The sequence below is a fragment of the Lithobates pipiens genome, unplaced genomic scaffold, assembly GCF_037356315.1.
Source record: "Lithobates pipiens isolate NorthernLeopardFrog02 unplaced genomic scaffold, aLitPip1_a1.2 Scaffold_19, whole genome shotgun sequence".
Taxonomy (NCBI): Eukaryota; Metazoa; Chordata; class Amphibia; order Anura; family Ranidae; genus Lithobates; species Lithobates pipiens.
Window position 1 is genome coordinate 483,196,582 of NW_027507764.1, and position 27,789 is coordinate 483,224,370.

General features: G+C 43.3%; 1 protein-coding gene across 1 annotated transcript; it reads right to left on the bottom strand.

Annotated features, from left to right (window-relative positions):
• Nucleotides 1-727: 727 nt before the first annotated feature.
• Nucleotides 728-26,111, bottom strand: LOC143997355 (aquaporin-4-like). Its single transcript, XM_077492935.1, has 4 exons — nt 25,631-26,111; nt 14,634-14,798; nt 5,162-5,242; nt 728-2,630 (listed from the first exon to the last, which is right to left on the bottom strand). Exons 1-4 carry the CDS (start codon nt 25,994-25,996, stop codon nt 2,445-2,447), a joined length of 798 nt encoding a protein of 265 aa, XP_077349061.1. The 5' UTR covers nt 25,997-26,111; the 3' UTR covers nt 728-2,444.
• Nucleotides 26,112-27,789: the final 1,678 nt, after the last annotated feature.

Below are 27,789 nucleotides of genomic sequence, written 5' to 3' on the forward strand. Positions count from 1 at the left end.
TTGAGATAGTAGCCCAGAATAGGAGGCGCCCGCCATACCTTTCAACATAAAGGCCCTGACCGGGTTTAGGTCAAAAGCTCTATTTGCTTGCTAGCTGGCAGCCTTCATACTATACAGTGATCACATTGGTGGTGGATCTGTCACAGATTATCAACACTTTTGTTTTAATTTATTTTTCCAAAATAATTTGTTTTTTCTTCAATGAACTTTTGATCCATTAATTTGGGTAACTGCTGCAGAGGGATGGAATTATTTGGACTTTGTATATTTTAAGGCAATTCAATTGTTTCACATATATCATTCATTATTTATAGCACTTTATATTTGGTACACACCTCGATGGCACTGAAATAGTACCATTGACCTCCTGGGTACACACCTTGATGGTTTTGATTTTGCACTATTACCGGTACTTAGATTAATTTATCCATTTGCACTATTACTTAGATTAATTAATTTATTTGCTATTTAATATAATTTCTAACTCATTATTTATCACTGTGGTACTACATTGTTCAAACATTATGGTTTCAAATTAACCCTTCTGGTTTTCAATTGTTTGTTTAGCGCTGCTATATTTTTTCTTTACATCTGAGACTGAGAATCACAGGGATTGTGCTGGAGCTCCCCTCCTTGCCCCCCTCTACCCCTTGGAGTTGGCATTAGCTGTCAGAAATTACTCATATAGCAGTACAGGCATGCAGAAGACAGAGATCACACACAGTGCTTTGGATTGAGGCAAGTACACTTTATAGAAATATATTCTTTGTTATTTTTTTCATGTCAGAGGTTTATAACCACTATAAAGCTGAACTCTTGACACAAATTGTTTCATTTAAATGTATTCTTCGATAGCCAATAACTATAGAAAACCACTTTGTGTGTACTAAATGCATTTCCTTGTAAAAGTTGTGGTGACATCATCAATAGTCTGCACTGTGGGTGGGACTCAGGAGACCCACCCACTACAGGCTGCCTACAGAAAATTACAGGGAGGCGGATACAAGACCAGTCACTCTGCACAAGGGGAGAGAGTAGTAGTGACTGGTCTTTATTACATGAAGCTCCACAGGGGCAAAGTTTAACACTTGGTTACTGCACAGATCTGGAAGAAACATACCAATATTTCCAAGATTCAAGAAAGTGCCTCTTGTACATAGAAAATGTTTGTTTAGCTTGGAGTTTAGTTTTAACCAGTGCATTTAATATAGTTGATCCATAGTTTAATATAAACATACAGAAACACTATACATACGACAATAACATATTAATGAAAATGTCAAGATTTACAGAAAAAAAACTATTAAAGGATCAGTAAAACAAAATACAGATCAATTTATATATTTTTCCAAGCACTACTAACATTTTGAAATGCATATGAAAAACCATCTATAACCAATATCTGTAGAGTGACTTGCGTGTTTCAGTGTGCTTTAATGCACTTTGAAGTACAGTGTTGCGTTTACTGCATTTAAATCCATTTTCATGCATTTTGTTACTTTATTATAAAAAAAAATTCTAATATGACATCATCAGGAAACTAGGAAATAGCTAAATATGATTGCTCCCAAGGCAAAGAAGGGTCAAATTACAGCTGAAATCTTTTTTTAGGTTTTAAAAGGGTGGAAAGGCTAGAACCTATGACTGGATTTTATTGCTATATCCCCATCTGAGAGATTTCCCCCATGTTATGTCCATGAATAAGGAGATATTCCCCATCTGGGGCACAAGCAACAAAAAAAAACACATTTTCTTGTAGAGTTAGGAATGTGTAGAACCTCTGTCAAGATTTCGTAAAATTCACCCTCATATACTTACGACATTTGTATTAGAAATATTTTAAAGGTAAACTTTTTAAACCGTATTACTCATTTACCATTTTTTGGATAGAGTAGGAATGGTTTAGAACCTCTTTCAACTTTTATATTGCTTTCTGTATCCTTGACGGAGATTCTATTGCTTTGGTGACTACTGCCACAAAGACAAGGTGATGGAAAGCCCACACTTTTACAGTCATCGCCATAGAGGAGGGTAAATCTTTCAATGGGAAATCTGTTGCAGTGACAGCTGTCTAGGAGGAGATTGGCCCTCTACAGAGATTTTATATTACCCGTTGCATCGTACGGACAAGGAAGTGAAGAGAAGTCTCTCCAAAGGGGCACACTGAGCAAAACATAACTTGACAGGGGTTTTAACCATTCCCTACTCTATTCAAAGTTTTGGCTATACATACACTTTAAGAAATCTTTATGTAAACCAGCTTGTAATTTATGTTTACTGGCTCTTTTGCAACTGAAAAAATAAGACTTTATTTCAGTAGTAATAAGCAGCTTTTTACTTAGTCCTCAGTCAAAGTTGGCCATCTGTAATTCAGTAGGAACTGGAGCAGTAAAGTCCAAAATGTTATATTTCCAACATATGGCAGCATACTGGATAATATTGTCTCATGTGTCAGAGGACGATAGCTTGTTATATTCTCCTCCAGGTACCACTGTCAACTGAACAGATTCATCTTCATTTTGAGGTCTCGTAAAGCTAGCTTTAAACTTCATTTCAGGATCTGGGCAGAATAAGTATTGATAGACAAAAGCAGAGAGGATACCACCCATCATTGGACCAATCCAGTAAACCTGCAGAAGGTTGAAGAAAAAAGAAAATGTACAACATGCTGTATATGATTTCAGATATTATTCAACATACTGTATAAAATGTCTAAATTGGTAAATTCTCTTTTGAGAAGTAGATTAAGAAGAAGTGAAGGTAAGCTAGAGAAATGAGAGGAAAAGGGAGATGAGAGAGAAGCATAAGACAGATAAGAGAGGGGCGGAGAAAAAAGCAGAGGAGAGGCAAATAAATAAGTGGAGAGGGGTACAGGTGAGAAGTAGGGAGGGGAGCATAGAAAGGAGGGGTGGGGAGCATAGGAGAGAAGAAGGAAGGAGAGAAATTGAGAAAGGGGGTGAAGAGAGGAGAGGAGAAGGACAGCAATAAAGGAGAGCTAAGAGGAGATACGAGAAGTAAAGGAAGAGAAGTATAGAAGAGACCAACAAGTAAGCACTGCTCCAGGTTGGTCCACCTTTCCTCAAACCTTGAATCCACAAATGGGTGCAGGTTCAGATTGTGATTGTATGCACATGGAAAGAAAAGAAACTAGATAACATCACGCCAACTTCTGTTTAAATCTCCAACTTCTTTATTCAATCGATTAAGACCTGTACAGGCATCCATGATGAACTATGATGTCTTCAAGATTATTGTGGTCTTAATTACGGATGCAACGATACCATTTTTAGTACCAATACTTTTTTGCAGGTACTCATCGATACCAATTACGGATACCTATTAGGAAGAGGGGTGGTTTTGGAGGTGGCAGGGGAGTTGTTTGGGAGTTGGGTGATGGCAGGGTGGGAAGGGAGGGGTAGGTAATGGCAGGGTAGTTAAGGGTGGTGTGAAATAGGGATTGCAGGGTGGGACAGTTGGGATGGAAAAGGCTATGATCGATGAGGGGAAGAGGATGGGGATAGATTGGGGTATTGGGAGACATGGGGGCAGAGGTGACAGCTGGTAGATGGAAGGAGGAGGCAACAGGCAGAAGTGGCAGCAGTGACTGCAGGCATGGTACAGGAGACCATCAGAGACTGCAGGCATGGTACAGGAGACTGTCAGAGACTGCAGGCATGATACAGGAGACCGTCAGAGACTGCAGGCATGGTACAGGAAACGTCAGACAGCAGGCATGGTACAGGAGACCTTTAGAGACTGCAGGCATGGTACAGGAGACCGTCGGAGACTGCAGGCATGGTACAGGAGACCGTCAGAGACTGCAGGCATGGTACAGGAGACCGTCCGAGGCTGCAGGCATGGTACAGGGAATGTCAGACTGCAGGTTTGGTACATGAGACCTTTAGAGACTGCAGGCATGGTACAGGAAACCATCAGGGACTGCAGGCATGATACAGGAGACAGCCAGAGACTGCATGGTACAGGAGACAGTTAGATTGCAGGCATGGTACAGGAGACAGTCACACTGCAGGCATGGTATAGGAGACAGTCACACTGCAGGCATGGTAGAGAAGACAGTCAGAAACTGCAGGCATGATACAGTAGTCTCGCAGGAGAGGAGCTAGCAGGACAGCATACGGAGGAGGAAGAGAGCCCCGTTGCTCAGTACAACAGGATACCACCCATACAGTTTCTTCCTACAGAGCCCCTTCTGTTCTCTGCCTCAGCATCCAGCCAGGGAGAGCCCAGATCCAGCGCTCCAGCGCTCGGTGTGGCCGGGAGTCAGAGCTGGAGGAGGGAGGTGTGCAGCGAGGAGACAAGGCTTGTGGGCTGTTAGGATGGACGGGTCTGCACCTAATGATGCCACTGGGAGGAGGAGGCGGGGATGGAACTGTCTGGGGGGAGGAGGAGGTGGACCGCCCCCAAGCGCCGTCACTTCCGGTATCTGTTTCTGGTATTGGAGAATTTTCGAAAGAACCGATACTCGTGGAAAAATGGCTAGTATTGGCGCCGATACCAATACTAGTATCGATATCGGTGCAACCCTAGTCTTAATTGATTGAATAAAGAAGATGGAGTTTAAATGGGAGTTCTTGTGTGGTTATCTGGTTTATTTTCTTTCCAAGTATAGAAGAGAAGTGAAGGAGGAAAAAGGAGAGAAGAGAGGGAAGAATAGAGAGGAGAGGAAGAGGAGATAGAACAGAGAAAAGATTGATAAAAAATAATATTTGGATGAAACTTTTTTTAAAGCCAGGCTAAAACTTTTTTGATTTTCTATAAAGTAAGGAAGAAAACCTCAGTCAGATAATTATTTGTCCCCATTGCGGAGATAGGGAGTGATGGAAAATATCTTCACTCTCTCGGTTAGGTTATTGTCACTGTCTGTATCTCCCTGTCCCAGTGACATCTGCTCCCCACATTTTTGTTTTGCTACCCCAGAGACAGGAAACAAGGTGAGAAATTCAAATGATGTAACAGACAGCAATAAAAACTTGATAGAAGTATTTAATCTTCATGTGATTATTTAAAACGTAAACAGTAGTAGTCTCCAGAGTACTACTGACATTGCGTTGAATCCATTAAGCAGTTCTTACTGGTTTTCCTTCTCTCGTTATATATAATGCATATACTATATAATGCATACACAGTTTTTCACACTTACCCAATGGCTTTCCCACTGGTTAAACACAAGACTTGTTGCAAGTGATCGTGCTGGGTTCATGCTGGCACCCGTGTATTGAATCTAAGCGGGAAGAAAAATATTATATATACAGTAGTTAAAAATAAGAATACAGTAGGTAAAGAGCATCTATGAGGATAGGTACAAACATGCAGTCAGTGAAGACTGAAAAGTCTCTACTCCTGTTCTGCCTACACCAGGTCATTGACTCACTAAGCAATGAAGTAAGAATCAGAATGTCAGAGTTTGCACAATGTTCTGCAGAAGTCAGAAATGGTAGCTTCCTTATTTCTATACTCATAGATTATCTTTAAACAAGGGTCACCATGCATCAATGGAAAAATTTTATATAATGCCATCTGAACCACACAACAGCTCACTGAGTGTAAGCCCTTGTACCCAAGGTCGGAGATTCCGACAACCAAATCCCTCGGAGTAATTCCGACGGATTAATTCCGGAAGAGGTCCGGAAGTGATGTTGCATACACACGGTCGGACTAAGTTGTCAGAAAATCCGATTGTACATAATGTGATGACGTTATTTCGTTACGACGGGACTACGTTCAGGCTAGTAGCCAATAGCTTTGGCCTAGGAATTTGATCTGAGCATGCGTGGCACTTTGTCCGTCAGAGTAGGCTACACATGATCGGAGTATGTCCGATAGGAGCATTTTGTCGGAAAATTTTACTGGCAAGTTGGAAAACTTGGTCCGTCGGATATTCCAACGGAAACAGTCCGAACGGAAACGGTCTGATAGGAAACATTCAGACGGAATCTCCGACCGTGTGTACAAGGGCTAAGATTTAAAAATATTTAGGAATATTTTTGTCTTCTGACCAATATAAATTTAGTGCATTTATAATTAAAACAATCTTGCTAAGGAGTCCTTTGAAGAGGAAGCAGAGGTTGGTATTCTATGCCCTTAAAGTATACGTATAGCCAAACCCTTTTTGAGTAGAGTAGGGAATGATCAAAACTTATTAGTTTTGTTTTGGCAGTATGTTGGGGAGATTTCAAATTACTTCAGAACTCTTATGCCCCGTACACACGATCGGACTTTCCGACAACAAAACTGTGGAATTTTGCTCGAAGGTTGTTGGCTCCAACTTGTCTTGCATACACATGGTCACACAAATGTTGGGCAACAATTATGAATGTGGGAACGTGACGACGTACAAGACGTACGAGAAGCCGAGAAAAAGGAAGTTCAATAGCTCCTTCTGCTTGATTCTGAGCATGCGTGAACTTTTGTGCGTTGGACTTGTGTACAAATGATCGGAAATTCCGACAACAAAGTTTTGTTGGTGGAAAATTTGAGAACCTGCTAGCCAACATTTGTTGGTGAAAATTATGACAACAAATGTTCGTTGGAGCATACACACTGTCGGACTTTCAGCCAACAAGCTCACATCCACATCCGATCGTGTGTACGGGGCATTAGACAGTTATCCCCAAAACAGGGGCCTCCGTTGCAAAATCTTGTTCTTGGGACAACTCTAAAACTTTAGATTTTCCCTCACGAGTGGTACACTTCAAAATTTGCAAAAAATGGACAGTGCAAATGTTGGATGGTTAATTCACCACACAGAGTTATGTCTCTTTGGAACTTGAAGTTCCTATGGTCTGCACAGAATTCACCCTTGTCCTTCAACATTGGAACAAGGCATGTAGCCTGGCATTTTACAGAAAGGAAGGGAGCACATACTCACTGCCTTCCCTTTCCTAGCCATCCAGGTCACATGCCTAGATAAGGGTCTGGTTGCAGTTTTACAGGAAACTCCATGTCATTTTTTCACTTTTTTATCTAAAGCCTTAAATCGTACTGTTTCTTAACAAAATATGCAGCTTTCAACATATGCAAGCATAGTACTTTAAGGATTTGTGTAATCTTATTGTTGCTTATTAAGCCACATCAAAAGCCCCCGGTATTTTTTTAAACATTTTTTAAAATAAATATGTACTTGAACTTAAAACTGTAAACATTATTTGACTCTAAGATTAAAGTTTATTCTTTTTTACACTATTTACATGCATCACTAGAGGTGCCCAAGGAGTTTTTTTTTATTATTGAACTTTAATTAAAAATGAAATAAAATTTTTATGTCCAAAGCTGCCAGAGGCAAAATACACATTTTGGGGTTTTCTTACAAGAATGAAGAGACTACAGAGAATACAGCAGTGGAAAACAGGCCAGCAGCAAGACAGTTTTAATAGGACTTAACTGGTGTATGCCTAACTTATCTAATTGTATCTATGGGGATAGTTGGATGCATTGAATAGGAGTGATATAATGTGAGGTGTTTTAAGTGCACACTTTTTTTTCCACACAGAATAGCTATAGCAATATAAACAGTAGCTATTTTTGACAACCCAATATAAGCTTACTTGAAAAATCCTTTTCTGCATTGTGAGTGCTGCCTGTTTGCTGGCCATCTCTTTCCAAAATTCCTGGATTTCCCACGTGTGTTGCAGCTTCTCCTCTGATGCTTAATTTCAATTTATATGGGCCACATACATATCACATGTTACTCTCAGGAACCAAAACACCTGCTGGTAACACTATGGTCCTCAGACTAGAAAGGTGTAGTGCCAGTGTCCACCAGCGGGTGTCTCCCAGAGGTCAGCAGGTTCCAGGAATAATTCTGCACCTGATTCTGGCTGTTGGGAGGGTATTTAGCCCCCTGCTATAGGCTTCCATAGTGCCTCAGCATTTTGCCTGTATGCCCATGTGCTCTGTTCCTGGTAAGCTGTAACCCTGATTCTGCCTGCTTGTACCTGCTCCTATGTACCCTCTCCCCATTTTGACCCATTCCTGACCTGCTATTCCTTCCTCCTCAGCCTTATGCTGCTCTGCCGTATTTACCTGCAGACTTTACACAGCTTAGTTATTTCATTTTAGGAAGGTTTCATCATGTTTACTTTATTTGGAGTCACTGCCACTGGTTAGGCTCATTTTAGGCTAGGTTTACATTAGTGTAGGCTGTGGGAAGGTGTATAATCACACGCCTTCTCACACCCGCACTAAAAATGCAACGCAGGTTAGGAGATGGGTGTATCATTATATCATAATTAATATCATATCATTAATTATAATGGCACCCCCCAGGGACTGGAAACTGTACTGTATTTTGCAGTTTGCCAGCAGGCCACGGTTCTTTAAAAGGTGCAGGGACCTTTTCCTTGCATGTTCATTGGGTACACCAGCCAATTCAGACAAACGGGCTGTTGTGCCAGAGCAAATGTGATCGTGGGGAAACTGTGTAGATGTGAACCTCATAAAGGTTCTCTAGGTTGTTTTTTTCTGAATTTGAGTCTTTGTTTTAATTGTTATGCTTATGTAGCTTGTTGTGTGTTGATTACTGTGTAAATGTGACTGGCAGTGAAGGGGTTAACCACTAGGTGGTGCTAACAATATAGGTAATTAGAAGACTCTGCACTCCAAAACAAAATCGGTGCCTTTATTCGAAAAAATCACAGGAGCACTACAAGTGACATCACAGCAAGAAGCAACAACAGCTAATGCGTTTCACGCTACAGAGAGTGCTTATTCATAGCTGACAAACATGAGGGCAAACAACAAATAAATAGGGTATTGCAATTTGACAAGGGGGCGGAGCCATGTAATGATCCAATCAAAAAATGAAAACATCACCTGGCTCCTGGCCCACCTAGTCCACCTGATACCATTTGACAAGAAACAAAGGCTCTCAGTGTGAATCAAACAAGACACTTTTCACTAGGCGGTGCTGTAGGGGTTAAGTGTGTCCTAGGGAGTGATTCTAACTGTGGGGAGAGGGGGCTGTGTGTGACACAACACTCCCGATTACAGGGAGAGCTGATCAGTGACACTAGCATTTCCCCGTTCTTCCTCTCCGTGAGACGATTGCAGGTATCCCCGCGGACATAGAGTCTGCGGGACCCGCAATCACACTCACGAAGCTCCCAGCGGGCGCGCCCATGAGCCACCTCTTAAAGGGCAACATACAGTTACATGATTCTGCCTGTACATGCCCTTCTGCCGCAGTATATCTGTGTGAGGCAGTCAGGAAGCGGTTAACTTTGTCAGGTGTTCTCTGTGCAGATCCACATATATCTGGCCATATCTACTCCACAGGATACCAGTACTTGGTATCCTAACATTTTTTTTGCTGCCTGCAAACAGCGATTCCTATACTGACTCTGCCTCCTGAAACTCCTCCTCTCAGCACCTCTGTAGTTCAGATGTGTGACACAGCAGTGACCACAGATACACTTTAATTATTTTTATTTTTTTTCAAAGATGCAGTGTTGTGCTGCAAACCAATAGCAGCTCCAAAAACAGGTGACCAGGGACAAATTAAAAATGAAAACATGACACCATCAACATAAAATAATATATATATATATATATATATATAAAATCAAAATCAAAAAGAAGCAAATAAACAAAACCCTTAGCCCCTGTACACACGGTCGGACATTCTGCCAACCAAATCCGTCGGATTTTGCCCGTCGGATTTAGTCCGACGGATTGTGTCCGAAACTGTTGCATACACACGGTCGGGCCAAGTTGGCGAAAAATCCGATCTTTCAGAACGTGATGACGTAATTTCGTTACGATGGGACTACATTCAGGCTAGTAGCCAATAGCTTTGATGTAGGAATTTGATCTGAGCATGCGTGGCACTTGGTCCGATCAAAAATGCTCTACACATGATCGGATTAGGTCCATCCGGCCAAGTTGGTCGGGAAATCTTTCCAACATGTTGGAAAATTGGGTCGGATGGAGATTCGGATGGAATCAGTCCGATGCATACCACACACAGTCGGATTATCTGACGACACGGTCCGATAAGACTCATTCCGACAGATTCTCCGACCGTGTGTACAAGGGCTTAGAAATTGGAAAACAGCTGATGGACTTTAGAGAGGACAATGAAAATCCAATAGATAAAATATTGTCTTTATTACAAAAGTTAAAATTGTTCAACATACTTTTTCTAAAAGAAAACCATTATCTAAATACATATAACATGTTATACATGTATTGAGCTAATGGTTTTCTTTTAGAAAAAGTATGTTAAACAATTACAATTTTTGTAATAAAGACAATATTTTATCTATTGAATTCTCATTGTCCTCTTCTGGTACTGCTAAAGTCCGTCAGCTGTTCTTTTCCAAATTTCTAAGTATTGTATAGGATGAGGTAGCCCATAATTCTCTAAGAAAATAAACAATACCCCTCATAATACCACCCTTTGAACAAACACACCCTTTTTTTTAAAGGCAAGCCTTGTTGCAAAAAAAAAAGAAAAAAGAAAAACTGTGTTAACCTAAAAAAGATCCTATCAATATAAAATAAAATCCCCTAAAAATAAATAAAAACCCTGATGATTCGGCCAGTAAGTCTGTTTATTTTTTAACTTCCTTTAACAGCCAAAACTGACCAGTAAGGTGACAGTTAAAAACTGAGACAGCCATTTAATACCAACAGGGGTGCTTAAACTGGTCAGCTTTTATTCATTTTTGTGCAGACGTTAAATTATTTTTTCACTTACATTGATTGCTTTTGTGATAGCATTGGGCAGATGACAGCTACTGAGACATCAGGGGTTTGGGGGGAGTGGATTGACACCACATATGAGTTAGGTAAAAGTAATCTATAATAAATCCAAAAGTGTTGCGGTATCCAACAGTTTAAGTGCAAATGCATAAATAAATATATGAAAATACATTAAATGGAGAATAAAAATGCCAAATCAATAAAATGTCATGTAATTGCTTAGAAAATCAATTCAGATAAGTCCCACATAATCAAGAAAGTGCTCAGTGCAAAGTCCATAGAAAAATCCATCTGCCGATAAGTTCCAGTAATCTAGCTAGATAAGTGACACTCTTCACCCAGGTGTGCCCCATCAGTCACAAGCTGCCTACTAGATTTTTAGACCCCAAAAGGGGGTCTGGCAGCGTTTTGGGAAATAACCCACAAGGATGGATGGATAATGACTCCCAGGTATCAGATGGAACTTATTCCACCGGCAGCAGCAATCCACCACATGGTATATAAAACTCAATATTGGGCAAGAGGAAGAAAATCTTTCATAGTGTAGTAGGTATTAAAATCTAACTTTTCTGTTTCAATGTATTTTATTGGTTTTAAGCCACAATGTAAGAAATCAAAAGCAAGCATATAGGTCACCCACGCTGGGGCTGAGGAATGATCAGGTATTACAGAAGAATCCAAAAGGAATACAAACATAATAGTCGTAGTTAAACCTTCATACAATTGGGATTATATTGAAGGATAATTAAATGTGTAATGGAAAGAAAAGGGAAGGGAAAAGGGCCTACTCACAGGCATCCCAGGGGTGGCCCACTCCTGAGACCAACCCCAAAAGGATGGAGTCTGTAAGAGCGAGAAGAAAGAAGAACCAGAAAGAAGGTAAGAGAGAGTAAGGAAAGACAGGAGTCTAGAGGAGGAAGGAGAAAAAGGGAGGAAAAAGAACTCAGACTCAGATACTCCGTCGGAAGAAGTCAGAGAAGGCCCAAACAAACCGTTTGGAGTGAGGGAAACCCATAGGAAATCCAAGGTTCCCAGACTTTGAGAAATTTAGGATGTGAGTAATTTGCTCATGAAGCAGCAAGGCAGTCAAACATGACTTCAACCCTTGAAAGGCAATGCGCAGGGTCCTCCAGGCCTGGGCTATGGTCCATTTAGCAGAAATAAAAAGATAAGTAGCCAGCTTACATAGTTAGGTTGAATAATGACACCAGTCCATCCAGTTCAACCTGAGTGAGTGTCTACAATTGCCCTATCCCTGTACATTGCACACTCACATCGGTCCCTACCCTCAAGTAACCTTACAATCCAAGGTCCCCATTCATATACTAGGGCCAATTTTGGACAGAAGCCAATTAACCTACCTGCATGTCTTTGGAGTGTGGGAGGAAACCGGAATACCCGGAGGAAACCCACGCAGGCACATGGAGAACATGCAAACTCCAGGCAGGTAGTGGTTGGGATTCAAACCAGCAACCCTTCTTACTGCTAGGAGGGAGTGCTACCCACTACACCACTGTGCCGTCCACTCTGCTGGGATGGGTATAAGCCGGGAATCGGGCAATGCAATAGGGCCAATTTTGCATCCCTGTGGACCGTTATATGGAAGAGGGTCTGGAGCAAGCCGAAAACCCTGGACCAAAACACCACCAGTCTTGGACAGTACCACCAGGTTTGCAGGACATCTCCCCTTTGCCCACAGTTATGAAAGCATCTGTCACTACTTCCGGGTAAGCATATATGACCCAGGCAGGGACCCAGTACCACCAAAAAAGAACCTTATAGTGGCTTTGAGCATATTTGTATCAAAATAACATTTTGCAACTGTTTTCCAAGCCTTACTAAAATCAAACTTTTAATACAGATAAAACTACTTGCAAACATAGGCAGATAGATCGGATTAAAACACCACTAATTCCCATTCAGCGCCTCGGCCTCACCTCACTGCTTTAGCGGAGCCATAAAATGAATCTATAGCCAGGTGAACAAAACTGATACAAAGCTCACGACTCTTGAAGCTCTGGATGTACTAGACACATTCAAAAGGCTGAAGAGGTCAAACAGGTACATTCCTATTACTTTCTGTGTACTTATCACTGAGAATTCATGGTCTTGAGAAAGAACAAGAAATTCCTTGTATTTCAAATGATCAAGAATCAGGGTGGAGTAAGAAACATTCCTGTACTCCCCACTAGTACAACAGGTAATTTGTAAGTAAGCGCTGGAGGGGCAGAGCAGAGAGCTGTAACTGGCAGTCACTGCTCTCTGCTCAGGGCTCACTGAGTGATCAGCAGTCATGTGATCACTCAGTTCTCGGGCTTAGAGCTGCATGACAGGCCGATGCTACAGCAGGGAGGTGGGTACCGTATATATATTTTTTTACTTTTCTTACACTTCTTATTTAAAGTGTATCTTTACAATGTAAAATGATATAATCCTTTCCACATTGTGTTTTGTTATTTCTTATCTACTATACTACTATAGATCCGCAATTACTTTCTTGAATTCTGTATTCATTATGCCTGCCCTGTGAGTAGGCAATTCTGTGTCACACATCTCACAGCGCCTGCCTTCTGAACTACAGAGGTGCTGAGAAGAGGAGTTTTAGGAGGTGGAGTCATTACAGAAATCACTGCTTGCAGGCAGCAAGGTACAATGGTATATGTAGTCCTTAGAAATTGAAAGTAGACAGCAGAGGAGAAGCTACAAAACATGCAGGGAATCCAGAGACCATTTAGTTCTGAAAACAAAAACATGGAAAAGGTTGTGTTCTTTTTTTTTTCTCTTTTGGGCCTGAATGGGATGGATTGAAGGCAGAAGGATGAAAACGGATCAGTTTACATCCGATTGCGTATAGACCTAACATGGGTCCATTAGGCTCCATTTTTCTCTTCTTCAATAAAATAAACTTACCTGTCTTTTTTCAGTATTCTGCAGCATGTACATTGAGCTTCTCATGCACAGCTCAGTTTACATTTCTATCACGGTGCCAGTGGGCCCCAATTAATGATTCCTGCACATGCGCAGGAGTTGCTTCATCTTGCAATCAAATTTGACAAAGACCGGCACCAGGAAGAATTCGGAAGCATGCTGACAGTACCAGGACAAGGCCATCCAGCGCCCAGGGCAAGGCTACCAAAACTGTGTCCCTCCCTTCCCTTGGGGTTAGGGTCGGGGCGGCCACATCCCTGCAATAAACCATTGCGCCCAGGGCAGCCGCACCTCCTGCCCACCCCTTGTCCCAGCCTTGGATGCCGGCACCAGTGTGGAACCTCACCGATGACTGACAGTTGGGAGTAGAGGTGAGTAATCATGACTTTACTTCCTCTTTAATTTGTCACAGGAACAGGAGGTGAGAGAAATCCTCTATTGGGATTTTCTCTTGCTTTATAAGGTTTTCCTGTTATGTCTCTGAGACAGGAACTAAAATGAAAATCTCTATGATGGGACAAACAGCAAAAAACATAATGGAGGTTTAACCATTTCTTATTAAAAGTAAAGCAAAAAAAAAGTTTTCACCTGACATTTACTGTAATGGTACTTTCACAATCTGAAAACACAGTGACATGGCTCAGTTAAACATAGAATGTGGGGATGTATATTTCCTTATGATGTATGTGATACTGCTAGGCCCCTGTGTAAATAATAGGACTGCAAGACAGAACCAGGAGGCTGATTATCATTTCATGTTTTGAAATGATAATGGAAACCCACTTCAAGAACAACTGTTTCTTTTAACTTTTATTTCGTTTTAAATAAAAGTGGGCCATCGGGTCCTGAAAATGCACTTGATGGCTGGTGTGAAAACTCTACACCTTTGAGTTATCTTCCTCCCAGATCACATATTCTGCCTCTCAGGCGCTAAATAAAAAGTAGCCTAGTTTCTAGAAATGTTTTAGAACAATTCCACTTACTGCAAAAAGATGTCCGATGGTGACTGAAAGGCCAATGATTAGAGGAATGGGGACTTTAATTTCAGTCCTTTTCTTGTCGCAGGAAGCGAAAATTGTGAAGACCAGCTGAAAAGTGATGATCGTTTCCACCAGAAGAGCCTGTCCGTGTGAGATAGTCGCATTCTCCTGCAACAGAAATAAAGCTTTAGAACTTGAATAAACTATTTGTGAATATTAAATTTTTTTCATTAAATAACTGCGTTTAGCAGTTAGCAGCAGTTGACATATTGACCAATAACCTATACGGTATAATGAAAGCATTTTTGTAGGGTTTACAGCACAGAGATTCCTCAAACAGTCCAGTTGAAAGTAAAAAATACTACTAGCTATACCACGACCTGGATAATGAGAACTTTCACATTTACAAGTGGCTCTACTAATGTCTGAGACAGCAGGAAAACATCTTTTTACGTGGAACCTCTGTTAGATTTTTCTCCTTGTCCAATGACACAGGTTGTCCTGGTATCTCCTAGTTTCAGGGTTTCAGAAAATAAGAGGAAACCTCCCCTGTGGGGTCACAGACAGACAGTAAGAAAAATCATGATAGAGGTTCTGACCCTGGCCCTTCCCTGGAGGTTAAATGGAGGTTAGACCTCTTCCACACCCTGGAGATTAGATGGAGGTTATAAACCTTCCTTACCCTATCAAAAATGTTTTAGTTATTCTGGATACCCCTTTAGTTCCCCTGGCCAAGCCCTAGCCTTCCGGGGTGCTCGAGAGGAGTCAGGTATACTATTCGCACTCAATGGAATAAAAATCTTTTCAGTACTAACATGAGCACTGGGACCAACCAGCAGGGCCATTTTTTTCAGTATGCAAATACAGTGCATCCAGAAATTATTTACAGCGCTTCACTTTTTCCACATTTTGTTATGTTACAGCCTTATTTCAAAATGGGTTAAATTTATTATTTTCCTCAAAATTCTACAAACAAAATCCCATAATGACAACATGAAAGAAGTTTTTTTTAAAATCTTTGCACGTTTATAAAAAAAAAGAAAGCCTGAAGTCTTTTTGAGTATGATGTTACAAGCTTGGCACACTTATTTTTTGGGCAGTTTCTCCCACTCTTCTTTGCACGACCACTCAAGCTCCATCAGGCTGGATGGGGAGCATTGGTACAAAGACATTTTCAGATCCCTCCAGAGATGTTCAATCGGGTTCAAGTCTGGGCTCTGGCTGGTCCACTCATGGACATTCCCATAGTCACTCCTTTGTTATCTTGGCTGTGTGCTTAGGGTCGTTGTCCTCTTGGAAGATGAACCTCAGTCTAAGGTCCAGAGCGCTCTGGAGCAGATTTTCATCAAGAATGTCTCTGTAAATTGCTGCATTCATCTTACTGACTAGTCTCCCAGTTCCTGCTGCTGAAACACATCCCCACAACATGATGCTGCCATCACCATGCTTCACTGTAGCGAAGAGCGGTGCCTGGTTTCCTCCAGACATGATGCTTGCCATTCATGCTAAAGAGTTCAATCCTTGTTTCATCAGGCTAGAGAATTTTGTTTCTCATGGTCTGAGAGTGCTTCAGGCGCCTTTTGATAAACTCCATGCGTGCTGTCATGTGCCTTTTACTGAGGAGTGGCTTCCGTCTTGCCACTTTACCATACAAGCCTGATTGGTGGAGCCCCACAGATAAACGCTGGAGCTCTGTCAGAGTGATCATTGGGTTCTTGGTCACCTCCCTGACTAAGGCCCTTCTCCACCAATCGCTCAGTTTGGCCAGGTGGCCCACTCTAGGAAGAATCCTGGTGGTTCCAAACTTCTTCCATTTATGGATGATGGAGGCCACTGTGCTCATTTGAGACCTTCAGTGCTGCAGATATTTTTCTGTAACCTTCCCCGGATCTGTGCCTCAATACAATCCTATCTTGAAGGTCTACAGACAATTCCTTGGACTTCATGGCTTGAGTTGTGCTCTGACATGCATTGTTAGGCCCCTTTCACACGGGACGGATCAGTAATGATCCGTCCCGTGATGATCCGCTCGCTCAGCGGGGATCGCTCCGTTGTCCCCGCTGAGCCGGCGGCGGACAGGGCGGTCTCCGCACACTGTGCAGGGACCGCCCTGTCAGCTCTCCGCTTTCCTCTATGGGGATCGGATGAGCACGGACCGTCTGCCCATGTTCATCCGATCCGCTCTGCAGACGGATAGAAAAATAGGATTTTCCTCTGTCTGCAGAATCGGACAGTAGCGGAGGAGGACGATATCGGGTGTCTGCGGATGTTTATCCGCAGACACCCGCTGTCCCATAGGGATGAATGTATGCCCGTATTTCATCCGCAAACGGATGGATGAAATATGGACATATCGTCCGCATGTGTGAAAGGGGCCTTAACTGTGGAACCCAGGTGGACTCCAATCAAGCTCAGAAACATCTCAAGGATGATCAGTGGAAACGGGGTGCACCTGAGCTCAATTCTGAGTGTCATAGCAAAGGCTGTGAATATTTATGTACATGTGATTTTGTTCGTTTTTTATTTTGAATAAATTTGCAAAGATTTCAAACTTCCTTCATGTTGTCATTGTGAGGTATTATTTGTAGAATTTTGAGGAAAATAATGAATTCAATCCATTTAGGAATAAGGCTGTAACATAACAAAATTTGGAAAAGGTGAAGCGCTGTGAATACTTTCCAGATGCACTGTATATATACAGTATCTTACAAAAGTGAGTACACCCCTCACATTTTTGAAAATTTTTTATTATATCTTTTCATGTGACAACACTGAAGTAATGACACTTTGCTACAATGTAAATTAGTGAATGTAAATTTGCTGTCCCCTCAAAATAACTCAACAAAATGTGGAAAAAGTGAAGCCCTGTGAATACTTTCTGGATGCACTGTATATGGCATAATTCCTCTAGCTTGGTACTCGCCGCACAGACATCCCTAAACACCTGATCCCCTTCAAAAGCCACTGCCAGAGAGATCCCAACTCCAAGGGTTTAGTGTCTGCCCTTTTATATGTCCCCATGGACTCCATGGGCCTGAACAAACTTCTCTATATGGATAAATTAGAAAAAGAAACAAAACAAAAGAAAATTACCAGCTCAACTCCCCAGCCAGTCTGCAACCAACCAAATGATCCTGTCTTACAGTTTGCATTAAACAGGGGTGTCTAGTGTGCCCCTGTGCCTTTAAGGAGGGGTGGGCTACCTCCAGGCTCACTTGCCCTCTATCCATTAGAATGCATGTGCTTCTACTATGGAGGTTCTCATAAATTTACAAACAATAGGACTACAGATAATACTGGGGAGCCTTGGAGAGGCCCTGCAGCTTATGCATGTATTTGCAAATGTGTGCAAACTAAACCCCTGTTTTTCACACTAGCTGTTAGACAGGATAATCCGGTTGGTTGCAGACTGGCTGGTGAGTTGAGCTGGGAATTTTATTTGGTTTTGTTTTGCATGTGTTACCTTTCCATGTGTTCCTTGCTGAGAAGACCAGTTATACAGTTGTAGGTGGGGGCAGTGGCCGGTTGTTTGTTATAAATGACAAAAGACCTGGGCACCACCCTTGAACAAGCTGACTGGAACAAACATGTCTTTATTGTATTTAGGCTTTAAAAAGACTCTGTCACTTTAAGAAAAACAGAAATGGAAGGCGTGCACACCTAATGCATTACCAGAGATAATTTAATAAGACATTTTTAGTGGGTACTCACAAAATGCAACTGACAAAAGGCCATAAACACAGTGCATTGACATGCACTGAACATGGGGTAAAGCTAATGTGTTTCGTGGCACACCCACTTACTCAGAGCTAGGCTAGGCTCCTAGTCTAGCTCTGAGGAAGGGGGTGCGCCCCCAAAACGTGTTAGCTGTACCCTGTGTTCTGTGCATGTCAATGCACTGTGTTTATGGCCTTTTGTCAGTTGCATTTTGTGAGTACCCACTTTTATATAAAAATGTCTTATTATTATATTATCTCTGGTAATGCACTAGGTGTACGCACCCTTCATTTCTGTTTTTCTTGTAGTTCCTTTGGGATTACCCCATCTGAGTAAGGCAGCATCCACCTAGTATACCATATATACCTTTCATACCACTATTTTTATCTGACATCTGTTACTCCACACCTTGGAAGACCTATTAGCACTAGAAGTAGCTGTGTTTTTTGTAGACTCTGTCACTTTACCTATTTAGGACAAAGTGACAGATTGTCTAAAAATAACAAACCCACACATCCCAACCTTCTGATACTCTCCTAAGCTGCACCATTGCTTGGAAATACCCAATGTTTTTAAGTATGGAGGAGCATGTGACCTCCTCTCAGACCTCCGCCAATTACCAGGCCCAAACACCATTACAAATGGCAAAAGTCATTGACCCTGTGCAAGCTCCAACACCATCCAATATGGACAGGCCGGAACTGGGACAAAAAATAGGCCCGGGCATATTGGATCAAGCAGCCCATGACATGTTAATCTGCCCCTTCCCCACTCTCCACCCTGACAGATCCCCTGAGAGAGGTAAGGGGGGGGGGGGGGGGGACCCAGCAGAGGTGTGGGGTGAGGTGGGACCAGGAAAGAGCATGGGGGTTGGAGAGCACAGGGAAGAACCTTGAGAACATGGGGTGGGGCGAGAGCACAGGGAGGAAAAGGAGATTACAGGGGGGGAGTGGAGAGAATGGGGGAGGTGGAGAGCACAGGGAGGCAGGGGAGAGCATGAAGGGAGATGGAGAGCACAGGGAGGGTGGCGGAGAGCATGGGGGGAGGTGAAGAGCACGGGGGTGGCGGAGAGCATGGAGGGAGGTGAAGAGCACAGGGAGGGCAGCGGAGAGCATGGAGGGAGGTGAAGAGCTCAGGGAGGGTGGCGGAGGGCATGGAGGGAGGTGAAGAGCACAAGGAGGGCAGCGGAGAGCATGGGGGGAGGTGGGGAGCACAGGGAGGGTGGCAGAAAGCATGGGGGGATGTGAAGAGCACAGGAGGGAGTGGCGGAGAGCATGGGGGGAGGTGGAGAGAATGGGGGGGCACGAGAGAGCATGGGGGATGTGGAGAGCACGGGGGAAGTGGAGAGCACGGGGTGATTTGGAGAGCACGGGGGCAGCAGAGAGCATGGGGGGTGGCAGAGAGCATGGGGGAGGTGGAGAGCATGGGGGGGAGGTGAAGAGTATGGGGGGGAGGTGGAGAGCATGGGGGGGATGTGGAGATCATAGGGGGTGGCAGAGAGCATGGGGAGGTGGCAGAGAGCATGGGGGGGTGAAGAGTATGGGGGGGAGGTGGAGAGTATGGGGGGGTGGCAGAGAGCATGGAGGGGTGGAGAGTATGGGGGGTGGCAGAGAGCATGGGGGGAGGTGGAGAGTATGGGGGTGGCAGAATGCATGGGGGGGCAGTCTCAGAATGTCTGCTTCTCCTCTACCTCTCGCAGGTATTCCGATACTGCAGGAGGAAGATGGAGACAATTATTGTTCTATATGCAGCCGCCCCACCGCTTGTCCTATCCAGTTTACAGGGGGTGCTGAACTCACTCGACAGAAGAGAGTCTGCAAGGTGTCAGCAGCAGGTGTCTGCTCTGGCTCCTCCCCCCAGCACCGAAAGCTGACCTATACGGGCAGCCGTGCGGCCGCAAAGAGGCCGAAGGCATCTCATCTAGCTCCTTCCCCCCGGCACCGATGGCTGAGCTTAACTGGCAGCCAGGCAGCCCCAGTGGCCTTGGCCCACCGGGCAAGTGCCTAGTTTGCCCTATGGCCAATCCAGGCCTGAATATGGAGATTACACAAGGTTATAACTGACTACAACAGACATATGGAGAGATGGGGAAGCACGGGAAGGCGAGTACCCTGTTTCCCCAAAAATAAGACCTAGTGTGATTGTCGGTAATAGCTGCCATATAAAGCCCTACCCCCCAAATAAGCCCTAGTTAAAGTCCTTGTAGGTCTTATTTTCAGGGTAAGACTTATTTTTGGGGAAACAGGGTATTAGTGGTGAGGGGTTGTTCTTTAACCACTTGCCGACCGCCGCACGACGATATACGTCGGCAGAATGGCACGGGCAGGCATATGGGCGTATATATAAGTCCCTGCCTGCCCGCGGGTGGGGGGCCCGATCGGGCCCCCCCCCGGTGCCTGCGGCGGTCGGCATTCGTTCGAGAGCGATCCGGGATGAGGGGGCGGCCATTCATTCATGGCCACCCCCTCGCGATCGCTCTCGACGAATGGAAATCCTTCGTGACATCACTTCCTCTCCTGTAATGTAAACACAGGAGAGGAAATGATGTATTCTCTCCTCCGTGTCGGTATTTTTCGTTCCGGCACCGAGGAGAGAGGTTCGGTGAGTTGCACCAACACACCACACATACAGTAGAACATGCCAGGCACACTCACACCCCCCCCTTTACCCCCCGATCACCCCCCCAATTACCCCTGCCCCCCCTCAGTCACAGTGACACCAATTGCTTTTTTTTTTTTTTTTGCATTGGTGTCATTTGTGACTGTAATAACTGTTAGGGCAGTTAGGGTTAGCCCCCTTTAGTTCTAATGTGCCCCCCTAACCCCCCAATAAAGGTTTAACCCCGTGATCACCCCCCGTCGCCAGTGTCACTAAGGCTGGGTTCACATTGCAGCGGTTTATGAGAACGGATGTGATTCACACCGCACTGCAGTGCAAATCACATCCGATCTCTGTGCGATTCGAGTTCAGCCATACAGATAGTATGGCTGAATTCCCGCCGCACCCGCCGCAAATTCGCACGGGACCCTTTTTTTGGTCCGCAGCAGAATCGTATCGCATGGGTGTTCACACCATGCGATCCGAGTTTGCAGATCGCACTGCGATTTGCGAACTGATCTGGGGGTGTCATTAACATTTCACTGACACTCCCAGCAGTTCGCATAGGGCAGTGTGAACTGCCGCCGGGAGGCATGCGATGCGGGAACCCGCCGCCGCGGATTCGTGGCGTTCCCGCATCGCTCCAGTGTGAACCCAGCCTAATAAGCGATCATTTTTCTGATCGCTGTATTAGTGTCACAGGTGACGCTAGTTAGGCAGGTAGGTATTTAGGTTCGCCGCAACTTTTTATAGCGCCAGGGACCCCCATATACTACCGCATAAAGCCCCCTGATTGCCCCCTAGTTAACCCTTTCACCAGTGATCACCATATAACTGTTACAGGTGACGCTGGTTGGTTAGTTATTTTTTTATAGTTTCAGGGCACCCGCCATTTATTACCTAATAAAGGTTTAACCCCCTGATCACCCGGCGGGTGTCATTTGTGACTGTAATAACTGTTAGGGCAGTTAGGGTTAGCCCCCTTTAGTTCTAAGGTACCCCCCTAACCCCCCCAATAAAGGTTTAACCCCGTGATCACCCCCCGTCGCCAGTGTCACTAAGGCTGGGTTCACATTGCAGCGGTTTGAGAACGGATGTGATTCGCACCGCACTGCAGTGCAAATCACATCCGATCTCTGTGCGATTCGAGTTCAGCCATACAGATAGTATGGCTGAATTCGTGTCGCACCCGCCGCACCCGCCGCAAACTCGCACGGGACCCTTTTTTTGGTCCGCAGCAGAATCGGATCGCATGGGTGTTCACACCATGCGATCCGAGTTTGCAGATCGCACTGCGATATGCGAACTGATCTGGGGGTGTCATTAACATTTCACTGACACTCCCAGCAGTTCGCATAGGGCAGTGCGAACTGCCGCCGGGAGGCATGCGATGCGGGAACCCGCAGCGGATTCGTGGCGTTCCTGCATCGCTCCAGTGTGAACCCAGCCTAATAAGCGATCATTTTTCTGATCGCTGTATTAGTGTCACAGGTGACGCTAGTTAGGCAGGTAGGTATTTAGGTTCGCCGCAGCTTTTTATAGCGCCAGGGACCCCCATATACTACCGCATAAAGCCCCCTGATTGCCCCCTAGTTAACCCTTTCACCAGTGATCACCATATAACGGTTACAGGTGACGCTGGTTGGTTAGTTATTTTTTTATAGTTTCAGGGCACCCGCCATTTATTACCTAGTCTCACTAGTGTACCCCTAAATTTAGGGGTGTCTACTTTCCAAAATGGGGTCATTTGGGGGGGGGGGTTTGTGCCATCTTGGCATTTTATGACCTTCAAAACTGTAACGCCCTTAGAAAGCCTGAAGGCGGTGCTTGGTTTTCGGGGCCCCGTACGCGGCTAGGCTCCCAAAAAGTCCCACATATGTGGTATCCCCGTACTCAGGAGAAGCAGCAGAATTTATTTTGGGGTGTCATTTCACATATGCCCATGGAATGCGTGAGCAATATATCATTTAGTGACAACTTTGTGAAAAAATAAAATAAAAATAAAAGTTTGTAATTTTCCCGCAACTTGTGGCAAAATATAAAATATTCCATGGACTCAACATGCCTCTCAGCAAATAGCTTGGGGTGTCTACTTTCTAAAATGGGGTCATTTGTGGGGGTTTTGTGCCATCTTGGCATTTTATGGCCTTCAAAACTGTAATAGGTAGTGAGGAGTGAAGTCAAATATTTACGCCCTTAGAAAACCTGAAGGCGGTTCTTGGCTTTCGGGGCCCCGTACGCGGCTAGGCTCCCAAAAAATCCCACACATGTGGTATCTCCGTACTCAGGAGAAGCAGCAGAATTTATTTTGGGGTGTCATTTCACATATGCCCATGGCATGTGTGAGCAATATATCATTTAGTGACAACTTTGTGAAAAAAAATAAAAAAAAATTAAAGTTTGTAATTTTCCCGCAACTTGTGGCAAAATATAAAATATTCCATGGACTCAACATGCCTCTCAGCAAATAGCTTGGGGTGTCTACTTTCTAAAATGGGGTCATTTGTGGGGGTTTTGTGCCATCTTGGCATTTTATGGCCTTCAAAACTGTAATAGGTAGTGAGGAGTGAAGTCAAATATTTACGCCCTTAGAAAACCTGAAGGCGGTTCTTGGCTTTCGGGGCCCCGTACGCGGCTAGGCTCCCAAAAAATCCCACACGTGTACTCAGGAGAAGCAGCAGAATTTATTTTGGGGTGTCATTTCACATATGCCCATAGCATGTGTGAGCAATATATCATTTAGTGACAACTTTGTGTAAAAAAAAAAAAAATTATTTTTTTGTCATTATTCAATCGCTTGAGGCAAAAAAATAAAATATTCGATGGGCTCAACATGCCACTTATCAATTTCCTTAGGGGGTCTACTTTCCAAAATGGGGTCATTTGGGGGGTTTTGTACTGCCCTGCCATTTTAGCACCTCAAGAAATGAGATAGGCAGTCGTAAACTAAAAGCTGCGTAAATTCCAGAAAACGTACCTTAGTTTGTAGATGTGACAACTTTTGCGCAAACCAATAAATATACAGTTATTGACTTTTTTTTTACCAAAGACATGTGGTTGAATACATTTTGGCCTAAATGTATGACTAAAATTGAATTTATTGGATTTTTATAATAACAAAAAGTAGAAAATATCATTTTTTTTCAAAATTTGCGGTCTTTTTCCATTTATATCGCAAAAAATAAAAATCGCAGAGGCAATCAAATACCATCAAAAGAAAGCTCTATTTGTGGGAAGAAAAGGACGCAAATTTTGTTTGGGTACAACATTGCATGACCGCGCAATTACCAGTTAAAGCAGCGCAGTGCCAAATTGTAAAAAGACCTCTGGTCATTTACCAGCAAAATGGTCCGGTCTGAAAGTGGTTAAAGAGCCATGAATAACAAAAACTATTTAAGATGACATAGCTGCTGCTATGTAACAATTTTACATGGCATTTTAATAATAAATTAAAACATAGGATTACATCTCATTATCAATTGAAAATCAAAATGAATCATCAAATAATCTATTTCTGCGGCTGTTAAATTGTTTTCCTTGCTGTAGGGCACACCTTTGCTATAGAAAGGTCTTTCCTAACGCAAAACAGAATATTTTTCCTCATTTCCAGGAAGAAGAAAGATTTGGTAATTAGTAACAAAGTACAGGAAACATATCAATAATTTAATATGTGATTTTTTTGAAAAAACCTAGGGAAAAAATACATGTGTAAGATTTATTCACATTATAGCTATACAGTATATCTGTGCTTACATGCAGGGCACTGTGACAGAGCAGTCCTGCTGTATTTTCCATAGAGAATCTGTGTACAGAAACTGCAGTATAAAACAGTTGGTCTAAACCAGCTTTTTATAACCTTTTTTTATGGAGGAGCCCTTGAAATAACTTTCACCTCTCAGGGAACCCCTGGCAACAATTACTATACCCACTGCTCAGGGCACATTAGCATGGTGGCCTGTGGGAATAATGCTCCTTAATTGGCGGATAGTGTGAAAAATGCCCCCCTTAAACATAACTGAAAAAATAATTGGTGTCAGTGGTAACTTACCTGAGAGGCAAAATCTGCTCAATCATCAAGGAATCTCTAGTAAACGTAGGAGGAACCTCAGGGTTCCATGGAACCCTGGCTGAGAAAGGCTGATCTAAAAAATCTGTTAATGACAGGAGTGGGAAAACACCACTATAAAAAGACAGAAGCCCATTTGCAGCAAAAGGGCCCTTCACACTGATGCGTTTTTCTGCTTTTGCATCACGTAAGAAAAACGCAAGTCAAATGTTAACTCCTTTAAATCCTAAGGGACTTTTCACACCACTGCACTGCAAGTGTGGTGCGTTTTGAAAAGTCTTACATGCTGCATGTTTGGTGCGATTTTCAAAACCCCACCAAAAATGCAGTCCCCAATTGAAATGAATGGAAAACATGGCAAAAACACACCAAAAACGATAGGGGAACGCATCTAAACCGCGGCAAAAATGCATATGCATTTTTACCAAGATTTTGCAACAGAGCAGTGTGAAAGTAGGCTTAATTTCTTTTCATGATCCTTTGGGAAAACTACTAGATGGCTAGATACTATACATACATATATACCTATACAGACCCACAATTACTTACTACAGCCCAAGATTTTCTAAAAGACTAGGGAGGACATTTAAGCTCTTTCAACTATAGTTTTTGCACTTACCTTGGTGCAACCGACTGGCCATTTGTCTTGTGGGGTAATGAGGGCCACTATTCCAGCTCCAGCTATTGCCCCCAGGCACTGAATGACAATATAGAAGAGTCCTTTGGCCACTGTGATCTTCCTGGTACATATCATGGCCATTGCTACCGCAGGGTTCAGGAAGGCTTCACATATATGTCCAAAGCAGTGAATTAATATGGCAATACTCAGTCCAAAGCAGAAGGCAATATGGGTTTCACTGTTTCCAACTGGATTCATATTTGCTGTGGATCCCAAACTAATTACCAGGAACAAGAAGACGGCTAAGAATTCTCCAGCCATTGAAGTCCAAAATTCTCTGGTCCATATTCCCTTGAAGGCTGTCATTTTTTCAGTAAGAGTTGAGAGAGGATACTCTAGGAGTAATGAAAGATCTTGTAAGCGAGGGGCTCTTCTATTTGAAAAAAGGCAGCAGCGAAACAGGTTGAGCAGGTATTGACGTGTTGGTGACACAACCCCTTCCTTACACCAGAAACTTCATTCTAGAAATAACTTATCTGTCTACAGCCTGAAGGAATGTGCTCTGATCTCTGAGAAAAGCAGGCATGTAAAAGCATGGATGAGATGGATATATAAAAATCTAAAGAGGATTATTGTGTGCTAATGATGGTCCCACCCAGATCATCCTTACCAACGTTGCTGCTAAAACATTCTCTGCAGTGTCCTGTGAAGTGTATACTGATATGAGAACATATAATTTCTAGGAAACCTGAACAGGGAAGAGAAGTACTAGAGTACATTACCCATAATAGTGAGTGCTTCTCATAGGTTACACTTTTCTAGTATGCGAAGGAAGCTAAATCTGCTAGGAACATCTACAGAAAAAAGACGAACAATGACTTCAAATTGGTATTTCAGACCAGGCCTTTTCTGGCACTTTTTGTTTATGTAGAAAGGTTCCAGGCCTCCTTTGACCTAATGAGAACCTCCAGGGCCAGGGATGGTTGACATTTTTCTGTATGTAGTGGGTTGTAAGGCATGGGGGGTGTAGAGTAGTTAAGTTATTGGGCCAGGGATAGCTGACATCCTTCTGTATGTAGTGGGTTGTAAGACATGGGGGGCGTAGAGTAGTTAAGTTATTGGGCCAGGGATAGCTGACATCCTTCTGTATGTAGTGGGTTGTAAGACATGGGGGGCGTAGAGTAGTTAAGTTATTGGGCCAGGGATAGCTGACATCCTTCTGTATGTAGTGGGTTGTAAGGCATGGTGGGTGTAGAGTAGTTATGTTATTGGGCCAGGGATAGCTGACATCCTTCTGTATGTAGTGGGTTGTAAGACATGGGGGGCGTAGAGTAGTTAAGTTATTGGGCCAGGGATAGCTGACATCCTTCTGTATGTAGTAGGTTGTAAGTCATAGGGGGTGTAGAGTAGTTAAATTCTTGGGCCAGGGGTAGCTGACATCCTTCTGTATGTAGCCATAGACTGAGTATAGCCTTAAATACAAAATATACGTAATACACATAACAGTACCATCATCCCAGTTGATAATTGTCAAGAAATGTGAATTCTAGGAATATCGGGGCAGTTGCTGAGGCTGCTCCCTTGGTATCCACACCCAAAAATGTTTGTTATAAGGACTATTGTGGTACTGGATAGAAAATACACAGAAGACTTTATTATAAAAAATTACAAATAATTTAATAAAGGCAAAAAATTTAATCCATCAAAACTTCCATATTGCTAAAATCATATACACTGCAGTTTAACAAACTACCGATGGGTGACCCCCGTAAGGATTCTGTTGAAGAGGGGTATAGAAACGTTTCCTCTACCGGATTCACGGCAAACCGCTTCTTCAGGAGGATAGTCTACAGAATAAATAAAAATATTTACAAATAATAAAATAGCAGCGAATCATACAATGACATAACAAAAGATTTACAATAATTTAAATAATGTGGGATCAGCTCACCCACAAAAGAGGAAGCAGATCACAGGACCCATCGGTTTTCTCCCATAGTCCCATAGTCCTTATAACAAACATTTTGGAGTGTGGAAACCAAGGGAGCAGCCTCAGCAACTGCCCCGATATTCCTAGAATTCCCATTTCTTGACAATCCTGTATGTAGTGAGTTGTAAGACATGGTGGGTGTAGAGTAGTTAAGTTATTGGGCCAGGGA

Excerpts from the sequence above, each read along its gene's own strand:
- LOC143997355 (XM_077492935.1), bottom strand. The coding sequence starts at position 25,996 with ATGACAGCCTTCAAGGGAATATGGACCAGAGAATTTTGGACTTCAATG. Across the intron at positions 5,243-14,633 it reads CCATCGGACATCTTTTTGCA|ATTCAATACACGGGTGCCAG; the intron begins GTAAGTGGAATT and ends CTTCCCGCTTAG. Across the intron at positions 2,631-5,161 it reads ACCAGTGGGAAAGCCATTGG|GTTTACTGGATTGGTCCAAT; the intron begins GTAAGTGTGAAA and ends AACCTTCTGCAG.